We start from the raw sequence: 21,500 nt of genomic DNA on the forward strand, positions 1-21,500 counted from the left end.
GCAACAAATGTATTATTCATATAAAGGGAATTAAATTTTTAAGAGAACTTATTTCTAATGCCTCTTTAATCCATGCTTAATATTAATCATATAACTGAACATGTTGAACCTTCAGAAAGAAAGTTGTAAATGTTCCACTTCATGGCAAAGAGTTTGTAACTGAAGGTTTTTAGGTTATTTATGTTTTGAGAAATAGTAGTTGTTATGGGCCAGAACTCTGAACTTGAAACAAAGGATTCCTACAAGGTACTAAGTTAGTGGAATTGATAGAGAGAATAGTTATCTAATTTAGCATGGTTCAGTATGATTGATTTAATCCTACAAGGAGATATTATGGGCCAGAACTTGAAATAAGATACTAAGTGGAATTGAGGAGACAATGGTTAAATCTAGTTTAGCATTGATTAAATCCTACAACAAATAATGGTTTCCTAGTGATATAATGATTGGTTTGTACTCAGTGTGTAGCATATAAGCTAGAAGCCTCAGCCAGGGAGATTGAAGTAGACAGAAGGCTGGAGGTTGAAGACTAGAGCACAAGCCCTTGGACTCAGGCAGATTTATCCCATCTCACAACACCTTGGTGGCAGGCTCTCCTCCTTTGTTTCCCCACTGAAACCAAGACTCCGGAAGACCTCTAAGAAAATTAGCGAAGCCCCAAGTGAAGGAGATGGAACTTTGAAAGAGATAATAAAGGACTTTAATACCTAGCTGCACTTGTAGTGATTACACTGAACTTAAACGAAGGCTGCTCCCAGAGACCCCAAGAAAACCTCAACAGAGAACATTACATTTTAGAGAGAACATTACAAGAAGTGTTTTTGCCTTAGTGGTCTAGGGATAAGGTGCTTAATGTCAATCAAGAAACATTTATTAAGAACTTACTATGTCAAGCACTATGTTAGGTACTAGGGATCTAATGAAGTAAATAAAATAGTCCCTGTTCAAGAAACTTATATTCTTTTGGAGGAGGCAATGTATACATATTAAAATACTGTCCAAATTCTTTATATATTGGGGACCTACTATGCTATACCTTTGAATGTATATTATACTTAACCCTTTCTTTACTTTACTCTTCCCTATTTGCTTAATGAGTGTTGTTTCACATACAGACCTTATAGTAACAATGTGATGCTATTTTTCTTTTTTTGAAAAACCTTTTCCTTGGAAAATAGATGTTTTTAGGAAACTGTGAACTCGTCTTGGTTTCCAGTAAATTACTAAGTAAAACAGTAACTGAATAGCATTAAAGAATTTTAGTCTGGCTTCCTAGCATTATTTTATAATATAAGTTGAATGCTCAAGTCCTGTAATTTTGGAAGTGAGCCATTTTTGTGCAAACTTGATACCTAAATAAATGGGAGGAATGATGACAAAACCATAGGTGCTATTCTAAGAAAGTGTAGGTATTGACCTTACTAACTTAATCTTGGAGGGGGAGGTTTCTATAATTATTATTTGAGGTGAGGAAGGACAAGGGGAACAATGGTGGTGGTTGTTCCTATTTCTTGAGTAGCTGTGAATCCTTACAGTGTACTTGTTCCCTTCCTTTTCTTTTTCTCTAAAACCTAAAGTTCTTTGTTGATAGGATACATATCAGTGAAGAGAATATGATTCATATTGGGAAAAATGGGGAGGGTAGTACAAGACTGTACTATGTTCTTTTCACTTTCAAGATATACTGAGCTTTTTATCAATAGTAATGCATTTGATAGTCCCTTTCATGTAATCCTAGTGGATAGAAAATTTGGAGGAAACAGGTACAAAGTGAACCTAGTCTTCTAGATATTTTCCCTCTGCAAGTCTGGACAGGAAAACTGTAATTAAGAGATATGAATAAGAAGATAATCCAGTTAGGTAATTCAGAACTAGTTGAATAGCAGAGCTCCACATGCCTATTTAGGCATTAATGATTTAATGTATGTTTGGAAGAAATTGTCTAGTAAATGCCACAGCACATTTTCTTGGCCTTGTGCTGCATAACATTTTTATAAATTATTAAATAAAGGTATAGAATGTCCACAATGAACACTTAAGGTAGTGAATCATATTAGAAACCTGAGAATGTTGTGATTTTCATCTTTTTTATCTTAAGATAAATGTAAAGTCTTATGTGGGTTCAAAACATCAATTTCACAAGATAAGTTGGGAAAACTATTATTGGACAATAATATTGGACAGATCTCAAGCTGAGTAAGAGAAGCATAGGATCCAAGAATAAAAAGATAGTTCTACTATCTTCAACCTTGATCAGACTACATAAGGAGTATTGTTTTCAGGTCTGGCTGCCTAAGTTTAGGAAGCACATTGACTATCTAGAGGAAGTCAATCATAATGATGGAACCTTGAGATTATGTCATAAAAAAGGAATTGATTAAAGTAATTAGGAATATTTAGCCTGAATAAAAGTAGAATGGTGGGGAAGTTGAGAAGAAGCTGGGAAATGACATTTATTTTCTTTTTTTCCATCATCAACATATCTTTTTATTTTTCCCTAAAAAGCATTTATGACATGCTTACTATGTGTCAGGCACTTGGTTATTATTATTATTATTATTATAGCTTTTTATTTAAAAAGCATATGCATAGGTAATTTTTCAACACTGACTCTTGCAAAACCTTCTGTTCCAACTTTTCCCCTCCCCCTTCCCCCCAGATGATAGGTAATCTAATACATGTTAAATATGTTAAAGTATATGTTAAATATAATATATGTATACATATTTATACAGTTGTCTTGCTGCACAAGAAAAATCGGATTTAGAAAGAAGGTAAAAATAACCTGAGAAGAAAAAAAATTCAAGCAGACAATAACAGGAGTGGAAATGCTATGTTGTGGTCCACATTCATTTCCCATAATTCTTTCACTGAGTGTAGCTGTTTTTCTTCATTACTGAACAATTGGAACTCATTTGGATCATCTCCTTGTTGAAGAGAGCCATGTCCATCAGAATTAGTCATCATATAGTATTGTTGTTGAAGTGTATAATGATCTCCTGGTTTTACTCATTTTACTTAGCATCAGTTCATAGAAGTCTCTCCAGGCCTCTCTGAAATCATCCTGTTGGTCATTTCTTACAGAACAATAATATTCCATAACATTCATATACCACAATTTACTCAGCCATTCTCCAATTGATGGGCATCCACTCAGTTTCCAGTTTCTAGTCACTACAAAAATGGCTGCCACAAACATTTTTGCACATGTGGGTCCCTTTCCCTCCTTTCAGATCTCTTTAATCCCAGTAGAAACACTGCTGGATCAAAGGATATGCACAAGTTTGATAACTTTTTGAGTATCGTTCCAAGTTGCTCTCCAGAATGGTTGGATCCATTCACAGTTCTACCAACAATGTATCAGTGTCCCAGTTTTCCCACATCCTCCCCAACATTCATCATTATCTTTTTCTTAGCCAATCTGTGAGGTGTGTAGTAGTATCTCAGAGTTGAGATGACATTTATTTTCAAATATTTAAGAGCTTGTATGGAAGAGGGCTTGCACTTGTTTAACTTAACCTTACAGAGAAGTGTAGAATTTCTGGGAAGTCAAATTGTACTAAATATTTGGAACAGCTTTTGAACAGTTGGATCTAGCCAAAGATAAAATAGGTCACTATAAGTAATATTGAGGTTTTTTCTTAATAGAAAAGCAATAGCTATAATGCTACTTGTTAATATAGTGTTTATATAGTGTAGTTACTTAGCTAGAGGGCAAACTATGATTTCTCACTTTGCTTCTAACTTTTAGATTCTATGACCTTGTCAAAAAGTTTGCAGCCAGAAAAAACAAGTTATCATAAAAAACTTTGTTTGTGATAATAAAAACCAAACTGGCAATGTAACGTATTTAAAAAATAAAAAAGAAGAACAACTACATTCTCAAAATAAGTGTAGAGGTAACAGTAGATTTTTCAGGTGAAAAAATGAAGCTAGTGCCTTAGGAAAAACAAAACTTTATTTTTTTCACATTAAGCTCAATTTGATACTCAGAATGTTACTTTTGATTTTTTCATGTATTCTATTTAAAATTTTGAACCTTTATTAAATGTGTGATTTTTCTTGAACACCTATAACACCTTTGCCTTGCCAATAATGGCTTTTAAAAATTAAAAACATTTTTTTTTTTTTTTTGTTCTGGACCTGTGATTTCATTGATCAAGGGGCCTATGATTGGGTAAGGACCTGTCACTGGTGAAGATCACTTGTAATTTTTAGTTCTAGAGAGTTATGTACTCAATTTTAGAGACTTGATTAGTGTCATGCAACTGTTGTGTGTCAGAGACTGGGACTTGAGTTGAAGTCTTCGCGACTCCAAGAATGGCCTTTTGTTCACTATCCCATTATTATCTCTTTTCTGTGTTTTAATTTCAGAATCAATCTAATCTGTCAGACTGTTAATTATAGATGCATTCTGATTTACATGTAAGACCATATATCACCAATTATCCATTGGACATGTTGAACTATATTTCTATAGACATCTCAATTTCAACATTTCTAAGACAAAATTTATTATTTACTCCTTCAAACCCATTTATCTTCCAAAATTCCCTTTTGTTATCAAGAATCTAACCATCCTTCCAGTGATCCTAGATTTGCAAGTTTTGGTGTCATACTTATTTCTTCATTCTCACTCACCTTAAATATCCTTTTAGGTGTCAATTCTTGTTTCTCATCACAGTATCTCCTACAAATTTCTCCTTCCAGTATAGCCACCACCCTAATTCAGGTCTTTATTACTTTTTATTTAAATTTTTTCATTAATTTCTCTTTTATCCTCACCCCAATCAGTCTTCTAAACAATGTAATCTTTTACATGCTTTGGCACACATTGGCACACATTACCTTAAAAGGACTTTCCTAGAGTCTGGGTTTCATTGTAGCATTACCTTACTCAATGAACTATAATGATGATTCATTACCTTTTTGTGGGGCAGTGACCTTTATCCAAATTAAAGTCAGAGACTCTCAAGATTAAAAAAGCAAAAAAGATTTATTACAATCCCACAAGAATGGGCAATTCTCAACAGACAAGATATCATCAGTAGAGGAATAAAAAGCACAAGCTGCAAAAACAGGATTATATAGACCTTAACCCTTGCTCTACTGAGATCCATCCTTATCTTTTTAATACTCTTAAATTCAACTGGACCTCCCCTTCCAGGTTGTTCAGTCTTTAAAACCATCCTGGCTAGTGATGTCTGTACTACCCTTATCCATCTGTATCATCCAGGGAAGGCAGATAGGAAGTAGTATTACTCTACTTAAAGCTATCAGCAGGAACCAAGAACCCGTTTCCTCCATCTGCCTCCAGATCAAGACTACCAAGAGGTATTAAATGGTAAGAATCAGATCTGGAATGGGGCATAGACCCATTTTCTGATGTCTTTGGTGATTTCCTTCATTACTTGTCCATCATCATTGATTTTCATACAGCAAGTGGATAGACTTAATTTTCCCCAAACTTCACCTTCTTTAGTCAACAAGTATTCTAACATCAATCTCTTCTGGAGTACTGCTCTTTAGTCAGAGTGGTCTGGTCTGCTAACAAATCCAGTGCTTTTGTCATCTGGTTAGTAATTATTTTGACCACAACCTGGAGTCTAATGAATCTATTCATCATATAAATTGGGATTCTGTATCCCCAACTTCCATTTGGGGGCCATCTATCACCCCTACCATTTGCATCTCCAGTAATTGGAGTAGGTAATCCTTCACAAATAAAGATGTCTATCACAAAAGTCAGAAACAATAAAAATGTTAAAAATAATAGGCACATGCATCTAGCAACAGATAAATGACTAGTCCAAATACTCACCTACTTATTTAGGATATAATGACTACATATTTTCAGATTGAAAACTGTAAGATCTTAACATACTTGAATTATGATCATGGTTTCTACTGGCCACTTTCTCTTTATTATAAGAGGAAAAAGCAGGGACATGATTATAATAATATCAAAACTGGTCCTTCAGCCCTTAGCCTGAGAGCCCATACATGACAGGATAAAGCATCCTTAGTTCTGTTTCACAGTTGATAAGCAATCTTGTAGTAACAATTCCACTTTATAGCCAGACTCAAGAATAATCATGTGAATTCTTATTCAAAGGAACACCACTTGGAAACTGAGTCAGAAAGATCCCATCTTAAGCAAAGGCCAAGTTTATTTTCCCAACTCTTGCCCTGATACTAATCTCCACCTGTAACAATTCAGGATCACATTTCTCTGAATAGCTTGTGGCAGTGGGTTACTGACTTGATGATCCATCAGAAAATCATACCTGAATTCAAAACTCCAAATTAGCTATAGTCCCAAGAGATTTTATCTCCAATAGAAAGTCTCATTAATCAAAGTTTCAGGTGAATTTAGTTCTCAAGAATCACATATCCTAAATAAATATTGACTATCATCTTACATTGATAATTGTAAGAGATTCATTCTAGAAAGTTCACAGCTTATCTTCATATCTAAGTAGATGGTTTTAAATTGAATATTACACAAATAACTTTACTTCTAGATGCTCAATAACCAATCTATAGCAAAACATGTTCAGGTTTTAACCGTATTCAAAGGGACAAAGACATAGACCACTGTTCTCTGAATCCCCCTAAACAATGAGAACAGCTTTAAGATAATTCAGTACAACCAATTAAAATTCACATAGAAAACAGAATATACTGTCCTAATTTTGCTTTAAATTTACCCTATCAGAATTAGCATTAATAATTTCTTCATCCTAAAAAATGTTACTTTAACTTCATCTAATTGAGGAGGCCCTATAAATTTTTCTGGAATATAAATAAAAGGTACAACACCAATATTGTTAAAATTTCTCTAAGTGCAATTAATTTTGCCTCCCGCCAAAACATTCCTAACTGCAAAATCAATTTTAGAAGTTATAAATTGTCTTTAACAATCCATTCTTGAGGTTCTTCCACAGGTCCTTTAATCCTAGCATAATAAGTCCATTCCTTTCTCAACCTATGGACAGCAGTCTTGATAATCAGTAACATCTGATAAGATCCTTCCCACTCTATTCTTTTCAGGACTTATTAAGCACCCCATCTCCTGGGACTGCAAACTCCAAAGATATTGTCTAGGCCAACAATCCTTGCTTCCTAAGGACTATCTTCTGGGACACTAGATTAGTTTTTAGAGCCAACTACCTTAAGTTCCTTGGTTCACAGTATCCTGTGCTCTTTGGTGGAGGACTCACCCAATATTACCAAAGGGAAATTCCCACTCTTACAGACTCCTAGCTGCTTAGAGTCAGGAGGACCTGAGTTCAAATCCAGGCTCAGCTTTCTAGCTTTGTAACCCTAGACAAGTTATTTAGCTCTGTTTGCCTCAATTTCCTCATCTGTAAAATGAGCTGGAGAAGGAAATTGAAAATCATACTAGTATTTTTGTCAAGAAAACCCAAAATGGGGTCACAAAATGTCAGACATAACTAATTGACCAAAGAAAAAAAATCAGCTTGCTAATATTTACAAATATAGAAAATTACTACATGGAGGGCTAAGGGAAAACACTAAACCACTATTGGTAGAACTATAAACTAGTCCAATCATTATGAAAAGTAATTTGAACTGTGTTCCCCAAACTATTAAACTATGCATTTTTGACCCAGTAATACTGCCACTAGGTTTATACCCCCAAAGAAATTAAAAAGTAAAGGACCCATGTATACAAAAATATTTATAATAGCTTTTTTTTTGTATGTGGTGGCAAAAAAATAAGAAACTGAGGTGTACATGTCTTTGTTGATACCAATATAGCTAATATATTTGCCATTGTTATTTCCATATGTTCTTCATAGGTATGAGTGGTAATATCTATATGCAGATTTTTTGTGAATATATTTTATGTCTACATAAAATTTATTTTTACAAATTTTCTGAAGTAATTAATTACCACAGTTTAATATTTTGTTGTTGGCTGTCTAGAGTTTTCTAGTTACCATTGTATGTTATCATGGACACCTAAAACATTTCAGTAATTTAAGACTACAGATATATGTGTATATGTGTGTGTATATTTATATGTATGTATATAGTTATGTGTATGTAATTTAACCCTCTCATTTTTAAGATGAAATTATTTAATCTGTTTAAATTTTAATTCTTTCTACAAATACTCTAAATTGAGTATAATATTTATTGTAGTGGGATTGACAAAGAATATATTTAACATTTCTAATTTTCTTCATTTGTTTGAATTTATTTTTATACCCAAATACAGTTGGCATTTTTTGTGTCTGAAGGTGACCTGGGCAGATGAAAAATATGAATGCTGCTTTTTGTTCCCTTTGAAAAGCAACAGAGACCCATTATATAGGGCATCTGAAAAGTCTTGGTCCAATTTTGCCTTCTGGAATATGGTATTCTAGGCCCTCAGATACTTTATTATAGAAGCTGTCAAATCCTGGGTAATCCTGAATAATTTTTGTCTGGTAGCTTGCAGAATTTTTTCTTATAATTGAAAAGGCTTTCTTCCATTCCTTAGCTCTTGCTCTTTTCACTAGTTCAGCCTTTGATCTTGGTTCTTATGCTTTTTTCCCTCTTCTTTTAATCCCTTTTGTCTTCCTCTTTATATTCATTTTCTAAAGATGAAATCAGTTTTGTTTGGCACTATTCATTTCATGACTCTACCTTCAGGAGACCTGAGATTTTTAATTGCTATCTTACCTAGAAATCCAACACCATGTAAATTAAAATTACATCTATTTATACCTCTGCCCCCTTCCCCCTATCAGTTAAATTGCTATATCTAGTGGTTATTTTAGTTAACTTTTTAGTGTGGCATCCATTTTTCTGTAGACCAAATGATTTTCCAATTCTTTTTGTTTCTTTTTCTTTTTTGCTGAGGCAAATGAGGTTAAGTAACTTGCTCAGGGTCACACAGCCAGGAAATGTTAAGTATTTGAAGTCAGATTTGAACTCAAGTCCTCCTGACTTCAGGGCTGGTGCTCTATCCACTGTGCCACCCAGCTGCCCCAGTCTATTAATTTTTTAACAAGACAAAAGACTATCTGCCTGTATCCACTGTAATTTCTATCTCCACAAAGCAAAATTAAAATTTAAACAATTTAAAGAATGAATATTACTACTTTTGATGCAAATCTAATGAAATAGAGGGTTTTTTAATATCATATGAAAATGAGAGAAACAGCTTTGCTGTCAGGTGTCAGAACCAGGAAAAACTGGGTTCAAGTGCTATTTCTGATGTACTGACTTCGTGATGCTGGACAAGCTCCTTAACTTCTCAGTGCCCCTAAACAGTGCTTACGTTGTAGAACTGTTGCCAGTCAGCCTAAATTATGGCAGTCTCTTCTCCAAATTCCCTACACCAATGAAATCATAGGTCTGAACCAAAGAAACAGAGAGGAAGTTATTAATTCCTGTTATAAACAAAGATATATAACTATACCATAAACAGGATGAGAGGCCAATCCAGAGGCCATCAGGAAGACCTTTTTAGGTGACCAATGGCCTTTGGACTACATATTATTTAAAAATCATACAGAATCACTTCATTGTGATAGTAAATAATTATAAAATATGTGAATAACCCATTATATACTAAAAAGTAGTCCATGTTTTCACTGAACTTTATGGTTAAAAACCATTTTATGGACATCATTATTATTAATTTAAAAAGTATTAGTTGTTTACATTATAATGGAAAGTTTACTTCCATTCTCCAAGATAAGTCAGGTCCAGGGATTGAGGAGTTATGGGTAATTTTAGGGTACACAAATAATTTTAGAAATTTGTATTTGTTAGTTCCCATTCCATGATTAAAATATTGGTATTGGAGGAAAAAAAGTGAATATTAATCTTTGTCATGTGTAAACAGATGTCCCTAAATATGTTTTAATTTATATTTTTAGACATAATAGATAATATAGATTATTTAGGAAAGCACAATGCAGTAATACACTAGATAGAGTATAAGGCCTGCATTTAAGAAGACCCATCTTTCTGAGTTCGAATCTAGCCTCAGACACTTACTATGTGACTCTAGGCAAATCATTTAACCCTGTTGGCCTCAATTTCCACATATGTAAATTGAACCAGAGAATAAAATGGCAAGTCACTCAGTATCTTTACCAAAGAAAACCTCAAATGATTAGAGATGTGTACTTTACACCTCTCAGATTGGCTAAGATGACAGGAAAAGATAATGATCAATGTTGGAGGGGATGTGGAAAAACTGGGGCACTAATACATTCTTGGTGGAATTGTGAACTGATCCAACCATTCTAGAGAGCAACTTGGAACTGTGCCCAAAGGGCTCTCAAACTGTGCATACCCTTTGATCCAACATTGTCTCTACTGGGCTTGTATTCCAAAAAGATCTTAAAAGAAAAAGGACCCACATTCACGGATGTTTATAGAAGCCCTTTTTTGCAGTGGCAAGAAACTGGAAATTGAATGAATGCCCTTCAATTGGACAATGGCTGAATAAGTTATATGAATGTACTGGAATATTATCATTCTATAAGAAATAATGAGCATGCTGGTTTCAGAAAAGCCTGAAAAGACTTACATGAACTGATGCTGGAATGAAGTGAGCAAAACCAGAAGAATGTTGTACACAGTAACAGCAAAATTATATAATGATCACCTCTTCCCAGCAATGCAGTGATCCAAAACAATTCTAATATATTTGGGATGGAAAATGCTGTCCACATTCAGAGAGAGAACTATGGTCACTGAATGTGGATGGAAACATACTATTTTCACCTTTTCTTTCTCATGGTTTTTTTCCTTTTAGTCTGATTTTTCTTGATTGTTTAAAATCATTGTACACATTTATCAGATTGCTTGATATCTTGAGGAGAGGGGAAGTAAGGAAAGGAGGAAGAAGAGTTTGGAACACAAAGTCTTACATAAATAAATGTTGAAAACTATTTTTACATGTATTTGGAAAAAGAAAACATTATTGAGAAAAAAAAAGAAAAAAAATCCAGAATGAATTCACAGTCAAAAAGTCACTAAAATGACTAAACAAATTTAGTTAGAAATGGATGTCATTATTTTAGAATGGAACTTCAGATACAAAAAATATACTGCTCATTAATTTGTGTGAGCTCACTGGTAGTTTAAAAAATGCTTTAGACTTATTTTAGAATGGAGCTTCAGATACAAAAAATATACTTCTCATTAATTTGTGTGAGCTAACTGGTAGTTTAAAAAAATGCTTTAGACTTGGAAACATAAAGGGTGGTAGTGTTTTTTAAAACAGAATTATGATTACTCTAGCCCTCATTTTAGAATTATCTTGATGTCCAGTAACCTCTGAGGTCTTTATTCAGTTTTAAATCTATGATCCTATAAATCCCTAGACCAGGAACTAAGTGGTCTGCACATAATGCATTCTCTATAAATAGTACTTATTTTTTGCTTCACGAGCATATATTAGTTGAACTACATGGAACTTAAGAACTAGTTTATCTTGAAATACACAATTTTGAGAATATTTTAACATCTTAGGCTCAAATTTTTATGAAAATAATTATTAATAGTCATAGGAAACTTTTGAGCAATCTGTGATAGAGGTTGACAATCGAGTAGTTCTTCCTATAGAACTTCCAATTCGAATGTTAATTTCATCAGAGGATGTACTTCACGCATGAGCAGTACCTTCTCTAGGGCTAAAAGCAGATGCTGTCCCTGGACGATTAAATCAAGCCACTCTAACCTCCACTCGCCCTGGAGTTTATTTTGGCCAATGTTCAGAGATTTGTGGCTCTAACCACAGCTTCATGCCCTATTGTGCTAGAGATGTCGACCCTAAAATATTTTGAAAACTGGTCGCATATAATGCAAACGTCTTTGAGAAACCAATATAATACTTAAGTATTAACAGAGTTTAACGCCTCCTCAAAGCCATGCCTCAATTAGAAACATCAGCATGATGAATATTTTAAAAGGATTTATGCAAAAGAATAATTTTTGTGAGTACATATAGCTTATTTTTAAAAATATTCTTTAGTACCTATTTTCATAGAATTTTAAAAATGAAAAGCATCTTAGAGATTACATAGTCCAATTCTGGCATCATTTTCCAAATAAAGAAAGAAAACCCCATGAGTGACGTGCCATAATTAACTTAAGCGATACAAATTAAGTTGCACAGCGTATTAGTAGTAAAACTGCTGCTAATCCTATGAATATAGGATCATGGTACATTATCTTATTTTTGTACTAGCCCCTATGTTAAAATGACATTTTAAAAATATTTAAAAGATACCAGGTAAAAGTAAATTTATTTTATTTTACAAATATTTTTGTATATTTATGTTAGCAGACTTTTGATATCTGATAGTATTAGATATTCAATTTGCTAAATCGATATTTTTAACTTATTTATTTATTTTTTTTTTAGCTAATTTAACAGGACACACGGAGAAAGTGGGAATTGAAAATTTTGAACTTCTGAAGGTTCTAGGAACAGGAGGTAAGATTTTAGGTTGCATTTTCAGAATAATATTTATTCATAATTATTTTTCATTCATTACACTTATAACAAAGTTATCAATGAATAGATATTTATGAAGTTTCTAATATATGCCAGAGACTTTGCTAGTCACTGGGACTATCAATATAAAAAAAAAAAGAAATAATTCCTGCTGTAAAGAAGCTTACACTGAAACAGAGGAGCAAGAAATACATATAAAAGTATATGTAGAATAAATATAAATAAATGCAAATAAATACAAAATAATCTTTAAAGAGGGTACTGGCAATTGTTGGGGATGAGGGTAGATAGATTGTGCTTAACCTTGAGTCTTGAAGGGAGAGAAATATTCATTAAGGAAGGTGTCATGGCAGATGACCAGTGCAAAGGCATAGATGGAGACATGAAATATGGAGTATTGTTGTAGGACAGTTTTCCTGGATCTCAATGTGTATAGTTTTTTTAATCTAAATTTTTTAAGTATAGGAATTTCAGGGATAATGAGGAATATTTAAAGCATGTACACAAAACTATAAGGTTTAAAAAAATGTTTTTACCTTAAATATCCAAAAAAAGAGCACTTATACATAGTATAACATGGAAAGAAAATGGTGAATTTCCATTTCATATTGTTTATTTTTAAGGCATATAATAATTTCCATATGTTACTTTTAAAAATGTCTTGCTTATCGTTGTTTCTAATCTTTATATTCTCTTCTGTGAATTTTTAATGTCAGTGGCCTTCTTTTGTTGTTTTTATCAGTATTGCTAACTTTTCCTCTGTCTACTAAAGAGAAAGAGAAAGAGAGAAAGAAAAGAAAACCTTTATAATAACACAGTTGAGCAAAGCAAATTCGTACAGTAAGTTGCCGTATACAAAAATATATGATTCTTTCTAGATCTTGCCTTCCTGATCTCTCTACTAGGTAGGTTATGTGCTTCATTATAGATTTTCTAGAGATATGGTCACTGCATTGGTGAGAGTTAAGACTCTTTCAAAGTTGTTTTTCTTTATAACTTTTTTATCCTTATATAAATTATCTTCCTGATTCTGGTCTTTTCACTTTACATTAATTCATACTACCTAAGATCCTTCCTCGGTAATATTTTTTGTCATTCATGTGACTTAATATTCTATTAGATTCACATCTCCTAACTTATTCATGTATTCCCCAATTGATGGACACGCCCTTCAGTTTTATTTACTTTTCTTTTCCCCTACTTTAGGATCAAGATATTTATTTTATGAGTGTTTCTTCCCTATTAACCTCCCTCAACCTCTATATCCATTCTTCTTTATTTCATTGCTGTGGTAAATATATTTCTAAAATAATTGTTTTCAGTGCTTTCTTATGTATTTCAGATAAGTGAAGTTCATCTGGTGCTTGCTCTTCTACCATTTTCTTCATTTTTTATATTACTTTTCTCTTGTATCCCAGTTCTTTGATTTTTATGACTCATACATTGAAGCTGGCATGTATTTATTCTTAATATAGCATTTTGTGTGCATATATATATATTATATATATGATACTTTTCTTTCTCCTTGAGAGGACTCTCAAGGGTCATGAAGGAAATTAAATTTTAATCTTATTTGATATATAAAGAGTATCAGATTTTTAACAGCACTTTTTAAATTATTGAAGTTATTTTTTAGAGGAGGTATTTTGTTTTCATATATATAAATAGTTTTTTAAATTTTTTCCTAATACAAAGATAATTTTCAATATTCATCTTTGCAAAACCTTGTGTTCTAGCTTTTTCTTTCTCTTTTCCTTTCCCCTCTCCTCTATAGCAAGCAATCCCTTATAAATTAAACATGTGCAATTCTTCTAAACAGTTTTCCATATTTGTCATGTTGTACAAGAAAAATCAGCTCAAAAAGGGAAAAAAACCATGAGGAGAAAAAAAAAAAAACAAACAAAGAAATAATATCACCAAAAAAGGTGAAAATATTATGCTTTGATCCACATTTAGTCTCTACAGTTTTCTCTCTAGATGCAGATGGCTCTTTCCAATATAAGTCTATTGGAATTCTTTTAAATCACCTCATTGTTGAAAAGAGCCAAGTCCATCACAGTTGATCATCACTTAATTTTATTGTTGCTGTGTTCTCCTGGATTCATTCACTTCGCTTAGCATCAGTTCATGTAGGTCTTTCCAGGCTTTTCTGAAATCAGTCTGCTCATCTTTTCTTACAGAACGATATATTCCATTACATTTATCTACCATAACTTATTGAATCATTTCCCAACTGATAGACATCCATTCAATTTCCAGTTTCTTGTCTTTGTAAAAAGGTCTGCTACAAATATTTTTGTACATGTAGAGACACAGCTAGATCAAAGGATATGGATATTTTATAGCCCTTTGAACATAGTTCTAAATTGCTCTCCCAGAATGGTTAGATCAATTCACAACTCCTGCAACAGTTATGTAGCACTTTTCGAAAGCCTCTTACCTTAACTGTCTGTTCTTGCTGGCCCTCTCCTATGGCCAGGAATGGATGTTATGGCTATTCTGATTCATTCTTTGGATCCTCTGTAGATAACTTGCCCCCCACCTACCAAAACGTGTTATTTTTATTGTGTGATCTGATCACTGTCCAATGCTACTAAAAAAAAAAATAATAATAGCAACACAGGATATGGTACACAAAGCTTGAGTGCCTCTTTTGTTGTCATTGTTATTGTTGTTTAATCCTTTTTAGTACTTTAGTTTTTTGCTTTCTATCTTATGTTTAGACTGTGAACTTGTCTCAACATGCACTTGGTTCTTGATTCTGGTCTTGTTCTTAATATTTTTCTGCCAGTAGTTCTGCCAAAATATCAGACATTCTGAAGGATTTCTAAAGCAGGCTATTCAAGCTTGGATTATAGAAATGTTGTTTTATATTTGTTTTGAATAATTAATTAAACCAAATTTTTATTTAAATTAATAATTTTAATTAGGAATTAATCAAATAAAACATTTTAAAGTTTGGGCATTTGCAACCTGTAAATTGCAAAGTTTATGAAATCTTTGATTCTATTGTTTTAAAACAATTTTGCAAGTTCTAGAAACATGTTTACTGTCATTAAAATTTTATATAACTTAATACCTCTTTGACCTTGGAAAAATGACTTAATCTCCTGAATTTAAGTTTCCTCATTTATTAAATGAAAAATTTGAACCAAATGATCTCTGATATAACTTCCAGATCTAAATGTATGATCCTGTGCTCTTATCATACTTCCTGCAGCACCTATTCCAAATTTTCTCTTCTCAGTTCACTTAAACCACTCCATTTTCCTTTCCTTCTCAGCAAAAAACTTTGCCTTCTAGTTCACTAAGAAACTCAAGATCATGGGGGCAGCTAGGTGTCATAGTTGATAGACCACCATCCCTGAAGTCAGGAGGATCTGAGTTTAAATCTGGCTTCAAATACTTAACATAACACTTCCTAGCTGTGTGACCCTGGGCAAGTTACTTAACTCCAATTGCCTCAGCGCCAAAAAAAAAAAAAAAGGAAAGAAACTTGAGACTATTCACTGTGTCTGACCAGTAATCAACAAAAATTTATTGTGTCTACTATGTTCCTTAGTGTTATACTAGATATCCAGGTATAGTCAAAAGTGAAATAACTCATATGTGCAAGGACTGTACATTCTATTGGGGTAAACAGCACTTGTGTATTTAAGTAGGTACAGAAAACATACAAAATAAAAACAAAGGAATATTAGGGGAAGCCACTAACATCTAGAAGAGAGGGGGATCTCTCTTTATAGAAAGTGGTACTCAAAGCTGAGCTTTGGAAGAAATTAGTAATTTAAAAAGATAAGGAAAAAGGGAAAGGTAAGTGAAAGACCAAGTTGCCTCGACCAAAGTTAGAAGGGATATATAACATAGCTGGAAAATTGGAGCCATATTTTGAAAAACTTCAAATTCCAGACAGATATATTTATTTTTGATCCTAAAGGCAATTAGGAATCACTGGAGCCAATTGAGTATGATTTATGTAATGTTTTAGGAATGTCATATTAGTAGTTATATGGAAAATAAAGTAGAGGGGGAAAAGACTAATCAGGGCCCAACTTCAGAAATATGTATGAGAGGTAATAAGGCCTCAATTGTGGTGCTGATGTGCCTAGAGAAATAATTGTATGTGAGATATAGATGTTGAGTCTTCAAAATCTGGTCACCAATTGGATATGCTAAATAAAAAACAGTAAAGAGTCAAGCAGAAGATTTTGGTTGCAAACCTGAGGCTTTGAATTCTCGCAATGCCACTCTCCTGCTCAAGAATCTTATGGGACTCTTATGTTGATTATATAATAAAATTTAAATTTCTGGCATTTAAAACCCACTTGTCAGTGCTTTCTCCTAAATTATCTTTAATTTATTCTTTTTATGCTTGTTCTTTTTTCTGATCAAATAAGATCATATTTGTAAAACACTTACTTAGCATAGTGCCCAGCATAGAGTAGGCACTTAATAAAGCTTATTCCCCCTTCTCACCAAATAGAATGAAAACTACTAAGGGAATATTTTTTTTTCCCTTTGATGTAATAGGCAATTAATGTTGAACTAATAAAATTGGTAAAATAGTAGCTTGTAATATTTATGAGGATATGGGATAATGAAAATAATTATTAAAATAATAATTAAAAACAATTGAAAATGTTATATCACATATATCTGGATTTAATTCACATTTAATGGCTATATGGAGACTTTTTTCTTTGCTTTGCTTTCCTTCCCTTTCTTTTTCTCTTTTCTTCCTTTCTTTTGTTTTTAGTCTTCCCTTCAAGATTATGAACTCTGTGTTATTTGCAACTCTTTCCTCTCCAACACTTCCCTCTTTTTTACCTTTTGTTTCCTTATTGAGTTTAATATATATCTATAACATCTGTTACTGTGTATGTTCACTCCTTTGCTCATTTCAGATAAGAATTAAATTCATCTGGTACCCACTCTTGACCCCCTCTCCCCCACACATCCTCTATATTTTGTAGTCTCACATACATTAATTATGAAAATTAGTAAATTCTTTCTCTCCTTCCCTTCCATAATAGAACATTCCTGTTTTTAGCCTGGCTGCTTCTGTTATCATTACCTTCTGTTTCTAAAAAAATCTAGTCAGTTTTATTTGGTTTTTGAAACTTCAAGTGAATGTTTTTCAGGAAGTCCAATAGTTCTTAAATTATATCTTCTAAAACTTTAGGTCAACTTATTTTTTATATTGTATATGTTAGAATTCTTTATTTTTTTAGTCTTAATTCTATACTGGTATTTCTTTCTCTCACTTGGAAAATTTAGGTTTTTATTTGATTTACACTAGTTTTCAGAGATTCCTTTGTGGGTTCCCATTCACATTTCAGAAATTCCGATAAACATTTATTAAACTACCTACTGTGTGTTAAGCACTGTGCAAAGCACTCATAAAATAAAGAAAAATTTGGTCCTAGCCCTTAAGGAGCTTATAATTTAATGAGGAAAGATAACACACAAAAGGAAATTGTGAAAGGGGAGGGGGAAATGGCAGGTATACTGTATCAGGGTGATGGTAGTGCAGTTAAATCTAAAGAGCTTATTTAGTTCATGGGAAAAGAAGTTGTCTGCCTGGCTGACAACTTTAAATGGAGGCATTGGGAGGAATTTTTTTTCTCTGCCTCCCAGCCCATCAGTTGAAGGGGTAGAGACAGCAGAGTATACTGATGAGATAGGAAGGCCAAAGCTGATCAATTTCCATGATACTGAGTTTCCTGTGATGACCTTTTCCAGTGGAGAAGGAACTAGAGAGGAAGGGGAATAAGATGATGGTGGAGTCAAAGAGAGAATGCAGCTAGTGAGAACATGAGGAAAGGTTTACAACGGGGGGTCCTCAAACTTTTAAATAGGGGGACAGTTCACTTTCCCTCAGACTGTTGGAGAGCCGGACTAAAGTAAAAACAAAAACTATGAACAAATTCCTATGCACACTGCATATATCTTATTTTGAAGTGAAGAAACAAAACAGGAAAAAATACAATATTTAAAATTAAGTAAAGTTAAATCAACAAACTTACCAGTATTTCAATGGGAACTATGGGCCTGCTTTTGGCTAATGAGATGGTCAATGTCTGGTTCCATATTTGTCACTCCTAGTCGTAATAAGTAATGCAAGTGTGCATCCGTTAGTCCTGATCTGGTTGGAGATTTCAAATGTTTCATTCTAGAAAAAGTCTGTTCACAGACATAAGTGCTGCCAAAGATGATTGCCATTTTGAGTGCATGGGTCCTGATATGAGGATGTGTCTCAGAGGGGAGAGATGCATAGAAATTATGAAGGCTGCTTGACTTGAATGCGTCTTTCAGAGAGTCACAATTCTGCAGTTCATCCAGTTCCATTTGGTAAATTGTATCCACATTTTCAGTGTCAATAGAAAATGGGTTATGGAAAAGCTGTACGTCTTGTTCATGAAGATGAAGTTCTTTAAAATCTAAATTGGAACTCCTTTTGCAATTTTTCCAGTGAATCCACACATGTTTTCTTTGGGAATGCAATCAGCGGTTTTTCCGCTAACAGATTTTGAGTTGTGGGGAGATGGCAGAAGTTTTCCTCTTTCACTTGTTTGATGAGGAGGTCTAATTTTACTTCAAATGCTTTGACATGTGATTGCATATCACAGATGAGCTTCCCCTTTCCTTGAAGTTGCATATTGAAATTGTTTAGTAGCTCTGTTAGATCTGTCAGAAAGGCAAGGTGCCATTTCCATTTTGCATCATTGAGCTCTGGTACTTTTGTTTTTTGAAAGCAGAAAAGTTGTAATCTGTGGAAGTAAGTCATAGAAACGTTGCAAAACTCTCCCTTGACTCAGCCAATGGACTTCTGCGTGATATAGAACATCTTCATACTCAACATTTAGCTCAGACAGAAATTTCTAAAATTGTCTGTGATTTAGTGCATTAGCTCTAATGAAGTTAACACAAGATACCACAATTTTCATAACAGAGTCTCACTTCAGTGATTTACTACACAGCGCTTGTTGGTGTTATGTTTGTCCATCTCTTGGTTAATGAGAGCAATTACTCCTTTCTTAGACCCCACCATGCTAGGAGCACCATCAGTTGTCATGCTGGCTAATTTAGCCCAGTCCAGCTCCAAACCATTCATAATTTGGCAAACCTTTTCATAGATATCCTCTCCTGTAGTTGTTCCTTTGATGCTTTGCAGTGTAGCAAGCTCTTCTATGACTTCAAAATAATAATTTGTCCCACAAATAAAAATTAGAAGTTGTGCAGAATCACGAACATCATTGCTTTTGTCGAGTGCCAAGGAAAAATATGAAATTTTTTTTATGGAGTTTTGTAAATGCTGATGCAGTTTGTCTCCCATTTCTTCAATCTTCCATGTAATTGTAGGTACTGAAAGACTCACTGTACTAAATAAATCGGCAACATCTCTTTGGCAACAGAAAGAAGTCATTCTTTAACAAATTCTCCCTCCACAAATGGTCTGCCGGTGTGTGCTATTAGCTTGGCAACTTAAAAACTTGCTCACAGTGATGAAATATTTAGTTGATTCTGCTTCACAAAAGTATTTTGCTGAGTTGTCAATGTATTTTTCAGTTTTAATATTATATCTTTTCTTACTTCTCTAACCAAACAATCATATTTATCTTTATGTTGAGTTTCATAGTGTCGATGCAAATTATATTCTTTGAACACAGAATATAGTGTCTGGCATATCAGACATACAGCTCTTTCCTTGTACTGCATGAAAAAGTAATCATAAGTCCACTGTTCTTTGAATATCCTACACTCCGAGTCAATTTTTCTTTTTCTTGACATCATTATTTCCTAGGGATTCCAAATTGTTATTAGTAAAATACATATATATATATATATATATATATATATATATATATATATATATATATATATACAGCACTAAAAAAATAATATACCAGAAATAACTTTGCCCCCACAGAGACATACAGACTACAATGCCCAACTTCCTCCAAGCTGCCTCTGCACTGTGATGCCTGTTTCCCACACTCTCTCTCCCGCTCTCCATGCTCCCACTTCTGACCTTCACTGCTGCAGTGAATTCCCCCTGCAGCGGCCGTGACATGTGCAGCGTGCACTGAACATCGCCTGTCTGTTGTAGTGGCTGCCATTACTGTTACAAGGCCACGGGCCATCAGTTCTTCGTCTTCTGCATCTCTCTCCCTTCCCCACACCACATACCCTGGCCTGGGAACTCACTTCACCTCAGTATCGCCTCACAATCTGTCTCCGCTGCCTCAGCCCAGTGCCGGAAGTGTGCGTTGCTAATGCGAGTTTACCTCGAACGTCACTTCCGGTCTGATTTTGCCATAGCCCAGCGGGCCGCAGTTTGAGAACCCCTGGTTTACTGCTTTCTCTTCTAAACTACTTATTCTTCTTCCATTTTTTTTTTCTTTCTCTTCAAATTCATACTGCTCTGAGATATCTTCCTTAATATGAAGACCTATCCCCTTTCACCCTTGTCTTAGATGAAGTGGAAGTATTCCTTCTCTTTCCCAAGGCAAACTCCTGTGTCTGCATGTGTAAGTGATCCCTGTTGCATTTCATGTCCTTTCTGTCATTCCTAATCTCTCATTAATCTTCAATGTCTTCCTGTCTGTTGACTACTTCCCTAGTGTCTAATATGCCCATAGCTCCCCCATACTCAAAAACCTCTCAATTGACCTGTCTTTCCTCATTAGCTACTGGTGTTTGTCTCTCTCTTTTGTTGCTAAACTACTTGAGAAGGATTTCTACAATTTATACTTTTCCTTCATCCTCAACTTATCAGTTTCTCTCATCTTTTCATATCTTATATCTTCATAACATCTCTCACACACCTCCTTTCTTCTGGCACTGCCACCTCATTATCTCACATTTGGACCACAGTAGTCCTTCTAATTGATCTCCCTGCTTCAACTCTCTCCCTATTCCAGTTCATCCTTTTATGTGTTAAACTAATCTTCCTAAATACAGGTATGACTACATCATTCCTTCTTCAATAATGAATCATCTCACT

The 21,500-nt window shown here is 33.9% G+C and overlaps 1 protein-coding gene across 1 annotated transcript in view; it reads left to right on the forward strand.

Moving 5' to 3' along the window:
* RPS6KA5 (ribosomal protein S6 kinase A5) overlaps nt 1–21,500 on the forward strand; it is a 178,923-nt gene that overhangs the window by 36,963 nt on the left and 120,460 nt on the right. The window contains exon 2 of the mRNA XM_012547365.3: nt 12,401–12,472. Coding sequence (XP_012402819.2) covers nt 12,401–12,472 — 72 coding nt within the window. The remainder of the gene's footprint in view (nt 1–12,400; nt 12,473–21,500) is intronic.

The sequence above is a fragment of the Sarcophilus harrisii genome, chromosome 2 (genome assembly GCF_902635505.1).
Source record: "Sarcophilus harrisii chromosome 2, mSarHar1.11, whole genome shotgun sequence".
In the NCBI taxonomy this organism is placed as follows: domain Eukaryota; kingdom Metazoa; phylum Chordata; class Mammalia; order Dasyuromorphia; family Dasyuridae; genus Sarcophilus; species Sarcophilus harrisii.